General features: G+C 32.7%; 1 protein-coding gene across 8 annotated transcripts in view; it reads left to right on the top strand.

Moving 5' to 3' along the window:
- The window catches only part of LOC131072233 (phospholipase SGR2), a 269214-nt gene extending 258392 nt beyond the window's left edge, over positions 1-10822 (top strand). For 5 of the 8 annotated variants that reach the window (XM_058008352.2, XM_058008351.2, XM_058008346.2 and 2 more), the window contains one exon: positions 6318-6755. In XM_058008352.2, coding sequence (XP_057864335.2) covers positions 6318-6555 — 238 coding nt within the window. In that variant the 3' untranslated portion in view covers positions 6556-6755. Of the gene's footprint in view, positions 1-6317; positions 6756-6796; positions 7279-10220; positions 10329-10361 lie in introns of those variants that run through there. The other 3 variants (XM_058008349.2, XM_058008348.2, XM_058008350.2) reach the window with 3 other exon arrangements.
- The last annotated feature ends 1379 nt before the right edge of the window (positions 10823-12201 follow it).

The following is a 12201-nucleotide window of genomic DNA, read 5'->3' as shown; positions in this document are numbered from 1 at the left end:
ATTTTGTCACCAACGATGAGGATTCTCACAATTTTTTTTGAATCATGCCCTTATAGTTGTCAATTGCATTTTCTTCAAAGTTTCTAAAGCCTTTTCAACAAATTCATTTTGTGCATACCAGCAAATGTGGCAGCCATGAGATAACTTTGAAATTCTCTGTCAAACTATGTGCACGCCATGTTTTTGTTTCACATTTTAGATGTAACTCAACCAAAGCATTTTCAATGATGATATTTGACAAAAATCTCCACATATTCATGCATTGATGAATGTCAATATGTTGCTTCGAGGCTCCCATTGTTGAGCAGGTAGGAAGAATGTTGACAAAGGTGCTGAATTTGGTTTCACTCTTGCCAACTATATTTGTCTTTGATGCATTCTGTCAAACAATTCAACGTTGTTTATCAATGCACATTTCACATGCATGTCTTTTTCAACATTTCCAACTATATTGTTTGACAAAAATCTGCTTTTTGTCACACTTTCATGGCTTTCATTGACTTGTTGTAAGTTATGCTAATAACAAAGATTAGTGTTTCAACAAATGTATCCTCTGCAAATATTGCAATTATCGCATTCCATGGGATAACCTCTCTTCGAGGTTTTGTTCAACGGTTTATGCTCCTTGTCTATGCAAACACATTTTGCATGCATGCCAATTTGGTCGACATATACCTGCGAATTATATTTGTGTGGAAGATTCTATAGCCTTTTAAACAAAGCCATTTTGTGCATTTCTTGCGATCATTCTGATCCATGAGATGACATTCATTTTGTTAAATGATTCAAGTTGCATGTCTATGATTCCACGTTTTGCATGCATGTTCTATGTCCCTTATGGTTTGATGGATGCCCATAAGCTGTTTGTAAGCTCCCATTTTGCGCAGCAAGGGGGGATGCTAACAAATATTGTTGAAATTGGTTTTACAACTGTCGATTGCATTTGATTGAAAGCTGTTTGTAAGCTCCCATTTTGCACAGCAAGGGGGGATGCTAACAAATATTGTCAAAATTGGTTTTACAACTGTCGATTGCATTTGATTGAAAGTTTCTATCAGCTTTTCACCAAATCTATGTATGTGCATACCCACATATATTGCTTTCGATGACTTTTCATTTTTTTGATATGTTCTGTTGAACAGTTCATGCATTGTCTCTATGTCTCCACATTTTACTTATAAATCTGCCAAGGTGATTTGCAACTTGAACATTTGACAAACAATTCTACTAATTTCATGTCTTGATGAATGTGCATAACTTGTTCCCAAGTATTCTCTTCAGGTGAGCAGGGAGAATGCTAGCAACGAATGTGGAATTGGGCTTTACTCTTGCTGATTGCACTTGCTCAAAGGTTTCTAAAGCCTCTTCGCGAATTCGATTTCGTGCAGACCCCTGCAATCATGGTATTTCATAAAGCCATAAATTGTTGGGGCACTTTGTCAATCTATTCGTGTCATTTGTATTCTTTGTGCTTCCACGATGCATTCTCTCTTCTTGGTGCGAGCAGAGAAGATGCTGCAATCATTGCATTCCAAGAGATACAAACTCTTTGAGGTGTCTCTGTTTCACTATGTCTTGATTGTGTATCCACATTATGCATATGTGTTCGTGCCCTATTCCAAACCTTCCATTTTAGTGTGAAGATTTCTAAACCCTTGTCAACAAACCGTTTTGTGCAGATCCTGTAACAATGGCATCTATGAGATCATAATTCTTTAAAGCTCCTTCGAAATAGTTATGGCTTCTTGGGTAGTTATTAATTCATAGTAGCAAAAATCGTTTGGGGAAAAAATTGGCAAACCAAAAGTATAAATTTTTTTTTTAAATAGGGAAGAAATCTGCAAAATATTGGGAAAAATTTGGATTTAAAAAAACATAAAAAATTGTAGAAAAAGAGAAACTATTTTTTTAAATAACTTGAGGGCATTTCCATAGCATAGACATTAGACATAAAGAGCAAATAAAATAGAGTTTAACTCATGAATTGTAGAAAATAATTTTTTGTTTTTTATATTCATATTGTTGATTACACAGGCAAATATTCAGTTAACTTTTTAAGAGGGCAGTCACCAAATACACCAAATAGTTGTATCAAATATTAGCTAAGTCTATGAAGTAACTGAGATCAAAAGTTAACAGACAAATAGTAAAAGTGGAAGCCATTTTGAAGTGATCCAAGAATTTCATTGTGATTGAGGCAAGAAGTTTTGTAGGGTTAATTCAATATTTTAGAAAGCTTATCAAATCATATTCCATAATTGGAATGCTTTATATCATGGGAACAAAAATCCTTTGGGGAAAAAATCGACAAACCAAGTACAAGATTTTTTGAAAAAGTGGGTAAAAATTTGGATTTTAAAAAATCGTAAAAAATTGTAGACACTAACTACTTTTTCTAAAACTTAAGGGCATTTCCATAGCATAGAGATATATAGAGTAAATAAAATAGAGTTTAACCCATGATTGTAGAAAATAGATTTTTGTTGTTTATATTCATATTGCTGATTACATAGGCAAATACTCATTTAACTTTTTAAAAGGGCAGTCACCAAATACACCAAATAGTTGTCTAAGTCTGAGATCAAAGATTAGCTAAGACTATGAAGTAGTTGAGATCAAAATTTATCAGACAGAGATCCAGCTATTGTGAAGAATTTAGAAGTGATCCAAGACTTTCATTGTGATTGAGGCAAAGGGTTTTCTAGGGGTAGTTCAACATTTGAGAAAGCTTATTAAATCATATTCCACAGTTGCAATGCTTTATATTCCTTGATGGCAATTGGTAAGTCTTTTATATGGGGTAGAATTCAACAAAAGTCATTTGTTTAGCTGAAGTAAAAGATTAGCAAGCCATTGGTTTTGGCAATACCTAGCTTGCAACAACTATTCTAGGTAGAGACAAATTTTAATGATTGTGTTTTGGATGCTCTTTTATTACAACTATGTAAGCTTGTTTGTTGTCATTTAGATTTATTTCATGGAGCACTTTGGATATATCGCTCAAATAATGAATTGTATGTTTTTGTTTGAGCAAAAATTAAGGACATCAATTATAAATTAAATAGCATATATCTATATCTATATATTTAATAATTTCTTCTGGATTTGATTGTGTATGCCAATTTTTATCATCAACATTTCGAATCACACTCTGTGATTCATCATTAGGATGGACAAGAATACCAAGGAAATGGAAGGAGATGAATCATGGAGTGTGATTCGAAATGTTGATGATAAAAATTGGCATACACAATCAAATCCAAAAGAAACTATTAAACACAGGCTTCCACAATCCATGCTAATGAAGATCTCCTTGGTATTCTTGTTCATCCTGATGATGAATTGCGGAGTGTGATTCGAAACGTTGATGATAAAAATTGGCATACACAATCAAATCCAGAAGAAATTATTAAACATTAGCATGGATTGTGGAAACCCGATAGCACTTATATCTATATATATTATATATGTCTTCAAACATTTAGTGTTGTGGTAGAAACACTCCATTGGTGAGGCAGCCACTAAGGTTCAAACCCTTGCTGGGCCATTGAGCTCACGATCTTTTTGCCCCTATTTCTAAGCAATTCAGTAATTTCACGAGTTTTTCTAGGGTTTTGCAAGTTTTTACAATGATTTTTTTCACTTTTTGTATCATTCTTTTGGGGGTTTTAACATGATTTTAATGTGATTCAAATGCAAAAAATCATTGAAATTTGGGTCAACAATTGGTCAACGATTTTTTCGGGGAGTAAATCAGCTAGCTCCAGGATTTAGTATTAATTGGGTATAATTTTGATTTTTTGCAGACTATTGCTTCTACTTATTATAACTACCTCGCCCTTGTTTAGCTATCGGTCTCTTTTAAGGGTTTTTCACGTCTCATTTGTTTTGGCATTTTGAACTACTTACTCAACTTTGCCAAATACACAATCAACAACACTATCATTATCGGTGTTCATTTATAACTTTATTGGTCTTTTAATAAAGTATGATAACTTGCTGATATCAATGAAACCCCAGATGAATTTGCCAACTTGTAGCTTGGTTCTCAAATAACTGATAGAGAACAAACTTCATATTATCGGCTTCTTTTGCATATGCACCAACTTGCCGATTATAATCACATTGCCGATAGATTCTATAATCTTCCACATCGTGCATTTGAAATCGACTACCAATTTTGTATCGGTGTTTCAGAGGAGTTGCAAAACTTACGGAAATTGTCAATAAATATTGATTTGCTCATTAATAACTTGTGCATAATTACCGATGAGTTTATTGTAACCATTCTATCTCGGCATCTGGATAATGTTCCCGAGCTTGAGAGAAATTATCAACTGTCGGCACTTTAAATGCAGTCCTCAACCCTTTTCATAACTTGAAGAAGGGTAGCCAAGTGATGAACTTAAGCAAAGTTGTGTGAGTACAGCTCCTTCAAATGTCAATAATGAATTTTACATTTCAAACCAAAGTGCTAATATGGGTTTTGAAGATAGCTTGTAAAGTGTTATTTCAAGAAAACCTTATAAAATCCACTTTACAACCTTGCAAACATGATAAAGGAGAAAATTGGCATATCTTTCGACTGGCTCAATATTTTGCTATAAAAATCTTGTCACATGTCAGATAACCTCGTAAAACTCCTTATTAAGCCATTCAACTCCAATTTCAATAAAATTGCTGATTTAATTGTTTTCATTAATGGTCTGATGAATGATTGAAAGTTTAAAATTTTCTAAGTTTAAAATGGGGGCTTACAAGACTTTGACCTGAAATGATGTTTGGAGCTACATATTTTTCAAAAAAGCTACCTAGTAGAACCTATTTTGTTGAGGCATTATTATTCCACAATACTGTTAGAGTTATAGCCATTCAACCCAAGAAGAAGTCTTTCCCTATAAATACAAAGTTGGTATTTGGAATTTCGAAAAGACTTTACTTCTAGACTATAGTGGTCATGGCAATTTCTAAATGAATAATTTTCCCTTTCGTAGATTTGAATGCTTTTGACTCAGTATTTAGCTTTTTGTGTAACTAGTTATTTGTACGCCCTTCTACTGAAGTCTTGTTTATTTTTTATCCTCTTTTTAAACTCCCTTTTTATCCTATTTGTTAAGATCTGTAAGTATAAATATTCTCTTTTCAGCATGAATCGTTTTAGTCTAGGTAACTTTCTACTGTGTTTTCTGGTTTTCTAGTTTGCCTGTGATAGGTTTGTTTTTTCTCTTTTTTTACACTTAGGCAAGTGTTACATATAATTAGGACAATATTCTGGAAAGTGTGAATTAATTGTAAGCATAGTAATGTGGACTCAAGTTATAAACATGATTCCCTAAGTAATGAGGTAGATTTTGCAATTTTTTAAGGGGCATTTTCTGAACGTGTGCACCAACCTGTTGGATTTGTCCTCTGCTCTTTTGGTCAATGCTTCCTGTGAGCTTTTTCTCTTTTCAGTCTGAGTTATAAAAATATTCCTGAAAGTGTGAATCAATTGTAAGCATAGTCTTTGTACTGGAGTTATAAAAATGATTCCCTAAGTGATGAGGTAGCTTTTACAAATTTTTAAGGGGCATTTTCTTGAGGTGTGCACTAACCTGTTGAAATTTCCTTGCTCTCTTTTGGTCAATGCTTCCTGTGAGCTTTCACTCTTTTCAGTCTGAGTTTCTTTTACTTTCTAGACATCTGTTCGTCTCATTTTTGTCCAATGATGATTGCAAGTCATAAAGTCTCTTGTTTTACTTTAGTTACAATAAATTTTTTTGGCTTCTTTAGGAGAAAGGAAAGGTGAACTATCCTAAACTAGACAAAAAAATCAATGAGCAAAGGCCTGGGGAGATGGTAAAAGACTTGTTGGTAATAATTAAAATCTTTTTTCTAAACCTTGTTGCAGCTCTCTATTGTTTGCCTTTCACCTAAGCTGGAAATGTCTCCCAATTACAGGATGATATAAATTTGTAATTCTTTAAAAGTGATATGACTATGCTATGTGGGGAGTCTTTTTACCTGCCTCTTACGCGCCCATCTTTCAGAGCAATATTATGGTGCTATAAATGATTGGAACTATTTTCTATTGCAAGTATATGTACATAGTGGAATAAGCATTACCTGAACTCAAAATGATAATCAGTGTAACAATATGACATCTTAAAACATCAACTCATATGGTTGCAAATTTGCAATATTAGTTTGTCATTTGAAGGAATTTAATAATGCAGAACTTAGTGGAAATTCTTATGCCAGATACTCTATTTGCAGTTGTCATCATTTTATTTAATCTTTTCTTTTTCACGAATCTCTTGTGCATATGGTGTGTGCAGGTCTTACTGGCGAGATTTTGACACAGCTTTGTTCATTCTTAATCACTTATATCGTGAAATACCACCAGAACCTCCAGAGGGAAGTTGTACCGATGGAGCAGATGGTATGATATGTAAAGATCAAGGTAGGTCTACGATGTTTAGTCATATAAGTGATTCCCTGGATGAAGAAGTAGCTTTTACATTTTCTAATAAGAGGACAATAAAAGCATTATCGTCCTTTCGTGAACAATTCTAAATCTCATTCAAAAGCATATATTCTTTCTATTGCATGCTGAACCACCCGAACAACTGATGGTTTAGCATTCTTGTAAAGATGGGAATTTGGATCTGTTCCCTGTGCCATATATATGATCTCAATGTTCTTTTGTTTCCCATTGCAAACATCTAATCTGTAAGCTAATTTGTATTTTAATTCATGTGAGGGGTATTGTTTTATTTGTGTGCATGGATAAGTGAAATTGCACATTTCCTTGCAGAGCAATTGTTGGATTTTAAGCATTGAAGGGCATCGTGTTAAAATACATAGATGGATTAGTCAATTTGTGTATTTTGCTGAATAGGCATACTTTGGAAATGGGTGCTTTGAGAATCTGTGGAATTTAGAGATAGTTCTCTTATATTCTTTCCTTTTTCCACATACATACTTTAAAAGAGGATTGTAAATATATGTGTACATGTATATATGGCTTAGGGCAGTTGGACACTTGGAATCAACTGGAACATTATTGGATATTTTGACCTTGTGATTATTTACTATTTGTGCAAAGAAATGGTCATGGTTTACGACATTTGACATGTAAAGAAATATAGAACTCAAGGTGAAGGAGAGAGTGGGGAAATTGTGCATTTATCCGTATTTATCTATTAGTAGTCGTAGCTTTGCCATGTCCCAAGTTCCGTGGATAAGGGGTGTGGCTTATAGGATAGGGGATTCTGCCTGAAATTATAATTTGCATTTTCAATCTAATTATTCAATCCTAGCTGCAATTTGCAGACTATTTCAATAAGAGTTACAAGTGAGAGGATGTGCACCATGTCTATATATGAACAATTTACTAGTTGTTTTATTAGTTGATGCATTTTTCTAAGCCATAGGTCCTTCATGTTAGAATCCATTATCTTGGCTCCGACTCTTTATCATTTATCATTGATAAAAAATAACTTCTAAACAAACTTTTTAGATGTAATGCACCTATATGCAACATCAACATATTACATGGTTGATGAGAACTGGCAGTTGGGATTGAAATTAATATTACATTGTTTCAATTAGATACAGAAGACTTCTCAAAATAAATGTAATCGGTCTATTTAGTTGGTTGAAAGTAAACTAGGCATTTACATCAGTTAGTAAACTAGACATGCAGCATGTTTGTGCCAAAGAATTAGGGTAAAATTTAATAAATGAAGGATGGGAAATTTAGCATATATTATGTTAGGATTTAGCCTTCCATCATGTGTATGTATTATAATATTTGAATCCAACCAATTTTTTTTTACTATCACTTTCTTTAACATTGAAGTGAATGACAATTGCATCTATTCTATAATTGCTTCTGGTTTTGATTGTGTATCCTTTTTTGTGAAAAAAGGATACACAATCAAAACCAGAAGCAATTATAGAATTTTAATATGGATTGTGGAAATTTGATTACTTCAGTTGCATCTATTGTTCAAAATCGTGGATTCTGCAAAAATGTAGATAGGCCAAAATGACTCAAATTCAAGTTGGGAAAACCTGTGCATATTAAAAAGACAATAAATTGAAATAACATTGCAGAATACTGTGAAAAAACATAGGAAAATAATTTAATTCTTTTGTGAGGATTTTTTTGAAATTTGTTCCAATCCGTAGCTATGGACACACATTTAAAAAAACCAAATCAAGATTCTAAAAATTGGAAATAAAGTCTTCCTAGTGAGCACATGGCGGATAATAGCCAAAAACATGGTAGCCAATATTCTGGTGAGCAACTCCCTGAGCACTTTTGGCTTGCAAGAAACTTGCATTTGTTTGGGACTTTTTGGCTACTTGCCAAGCACTTTTGGCTTCTGAGTACTCGCTAGTTTTTTTTTAACTGTGATAATAACATTGGAAGATTTCAAACATCAAGCAATCGACTCTCTGGCAAGTAACTCACCAAATGCTTTTAGCTTGCAATTATCTGTGATTCTGTGAGTAATTTGCAGGTTTTCCAACAATGATTACATCAACTGAAGTTTTAAAACATTATGACTGCCTAACTGTGGCCTACATGCAGTGAAGAATATGTCACGTGTAAACTAGCATACTAAAAGAGCTGATGAGAGTTGGCTTCGTTGGGGTGAAGAATTGCTAATTCAACTTCCAACAACATTGATATTTATTTAGTTTATGTATGTAAAAGTGGAAGGCAAGTCCTCTATGGAAGTTGGTAATAGAGTAGGTATTCACTTATTTATTTTGAATTCAATTATATAAATTATAATCATAATTCTTTCAAAAGATGATAAAAGCTTCATAGTTTGATAGTCCAAAATGCACAAGCTAAACAAACCTCTCCTCTAGAGGGAATCTTCGTGTATAAGAAAAACATTCTACATTTGTGTGTTCTTTTCAAGTTGAATTCAATTCCAATGAAGTTTCGTGCTTCCCTGTATTCACTCTTTTAAGTTGAGGAAACTTTTGTACCATCGCAATGCTGAGTAGCATTACGCCATGTTTTACAGCTGAGTCTTCATCTTGAAAATTCTATAGAAACGTCTTTTTTTGAATCCGAAAAGGGTTGAAATTGTAGATTGTGGGGCTAATTTCTATATCATATCAAGATAAAATTGAAATGCCTACAATTTGCACAGTATATCTATTTTCCTTGACAGATTTTCATATTAGGAGAAACTTACATTATGTCACTGCTTCAAGAACATTAAAGACTGACACAACATATAAGATTTGATTTTGTTAATGAGACAATATAAGTAAATAATAGAGGTTATAAAATTGCACATACAATTGTAATGATCAGAAACATCATATTTTAAATAACAAACTCTGTTGCAATTATCAAGAGTTTTAACTTTTTTGAGTTTGTTGATTTTGTTTAAAATATGGAAGAGATGATTGCATTTACTTTGTATTGAAAAATAACTGTCAAATTTACACCAGAATATATCCACATGATTGAGCGTTGTATTTAATAAGATTGTGTATCATCTGCTTGCATGCAACTATATCAAAATGTCATGCTTCAAATTATAATCACATGATTTTGTATTGTATTCAATAAAATCGTGTAGCAACAGCTTCCATTACTTCTCGGGATATCATGCTTAAAATCTGATGCTAATCAGACATAGTATCGAACTATGTTTGAAATTATAGAATTAACATGCTTATCACGCTAACGAGGAACATGAAATTAAAAGTTTATCAAGTTTTTGCATAAGCATTCAAAAGCAAGGGAATTGTTGGCTAATGCAACTAGAAAGTGTTATTTACATGATTATTCAGCACATTGCTGCCACAAACTACATGTTGCAAACACCAACTCTATCTGTCTACATTTTTGCCGCCACCTCCAGCACTTTCTGGCTGTAATCTACTTGCAATTCAAGTGCTAAAATGTCCATTTAGCATGGCTTGCAGCACTATTATATTTTTGGGGAAATCGAACCTTGGTCTCCAACATGAGAACCAAGTGCTTAAACCTCTTGGTACGTTGTACTCTCCCCAAGGGCATTTTACCATTGAAAGGTGTGTTGAATTGACATCTTAGCACTTGATTTGTAGGTGGATTTCAGCCAGAAAATGCTAGAGAATGTAAACAGATACAGCTGGTATTTGTAGATACCTCTCCCCAAGGACATCTTACTATCTTAGTGCTAAAAGGCATGTTGAATGTCTTGGCACTTGGTTTGCAGGTGCATTACAGCCAAAAAATGGTGGAGGATGCAAGAATGCAGATAGATAGAGCTAGCAGTTGTAAATACTCATACCTCGCCCCAAAGACATCTTAGTGCTAAAAGGCATGCTGAATGGACATCTTGGCACTTGATTTGCAGGGATTACAGCAAAAAAAAGTTGGAGGATGTGACAAGAATGCAAATAGATAGAGCTGGTGTTTATAGATACCAAGTGGCTGGATTGTTTGGTTCTTTTGTTGGAGACCGAGGACATCTTAGTGCTAAAAAAGATGTGTTGAATGAACATCGTAGTGCCCGATTTGCACATGGATTATGGCCAAAAAGTGTTGGAGGACGTGGCAAGAATGTAGACAAATGGAGCTAGTGTTTGTAGCACGTAGCTTGTAGCAGCATTGTACCATAGAATCATGTGCAAGGGTTTGAACCCTTTCAAAAACGCACCTTTTATAATGCATGTGAAGCTTTGTTTTTGTATCTTTATATGTAAGTGCATAATGTAAGCTTAAGAACAAGATTGAAGCATTGTTGTAATGTGTCATTTATACTCAATAACGTATTATGGGCATGAAAATAAGATTGTAATAAGATCTAATTTATAATTGTGGTTCTATTATTATATTAATATTTTTATGTTCATATAAATGAATGGAGAAAAAACAATTGTTAGTTGTTACTTTTTAGAGATCTTGAAGTAAAAAATGGAACAAGAAAAAAATAAAAAAATTGAATGATGAATTATTATATATATTATATTAATTGATTGGAAACATTATCATTATAAAGTCGCCATTTATTTTTGTTAGGATTTTAATTTATCCTTTTAAGACAACACAAAATGATATATTATGTAGGGTGGAACCTTTTCTTGAATTAGAATGGGAAATTCTATTGTAATACAAAAAATTTAACACAATCTTAATTTACTGAATTATGGAAAGATATCAAATTTTGTCTATTCATCATGTTTTTGTTTTGTTTTGTTTTAGTCTACATTTTTTTTTTAATTAATTATAGAGTGCGATTTGAAATGTTAGGCAAAAGATCTAGTTAAATCTAAATGAACTCACTTATCTTCATGAATTGTGAAAAATTCATACCTATTAAGAATTTATAGTTTTTTATATGTATATAATGTTTTTCTCTAAAATTTAAGAACATAACACAAACAAACTTGCCTTATCTTTTTATTCTTAGATATAAACACAAGATTGCAAATTTTTTTAATCACATTGATGAGATGTTTCGACTTTATCTTTTATGACTTATGCTTAACAACTTAAAGACTATTTGCTTAAAAAATAGATATTTGAAAGTATGTGGACATGAGTTGAATCCAACATTTGATTACACATTATAGGATTTTATAAATCAAATATTCGAGTATTGCACACAAAGTTATCAACCACCCAAATTAATAATAATCACAGAACAAAACTTGTAATAATTAATTTGTATTTTATTTATGAAATCCTTAACACAAGATAAAAATATATAAAAACCGTATTTATTGTAACAATCTCATCACTTGCACACAAGATTGAACAATTCACTACTCTAAATTGAGCAATACTTTTACTAGCAAATTTTGTAGAAAAATACCATTAGATAATGAGTATAAAGTTGCTTATTTACGAGTATTTGCAAGTAGGGAAAACTTTAAGAAACCCCCACCCCCCCTCAGACAAGGTGTAAAAACCTGACAAAAGGTGTATAATTGTCGAGGAAAATATTAATTTTACGGGTGAAATTTAGCAGTTTACGGAGAAAAAATAATAATCTCCATTGGCGAATCATTCGTGATCGCTCAAAGTTTGTGAAAAATCTTGGCGAATTGTAATGTTTTTAAAACAAAACAAAAATATTTGCATGGGTGAATTGTAATGTTTTTAAAACCAAAAAAATAATTGCATTGGCGATTTTAACCAATTTTCAAACCATACAAAAAAATTATTGGTGATTTCAACCTAGTTTGAAACCA

The sequence above is a fragment of the Cryptomeria japonica genome, chromosome 6, assembly GCF_030272615.1.
Source record: "Cryptomeria japonica chromosome 6, Sugi_1.0, whole genome shotgun sequence".
NCBI classification, from domain to species: Eukaryota; Viridiplantae; Streptophyta; class Pinopsida; order Cupressales; family Cupressaceae; genus Cryptomeria; species Cryptomeria japonica.
Note: the sequence above shows the minus strand (reverse complement) of the source record. Positions and strands in the feature narration are given on the sequence as shown.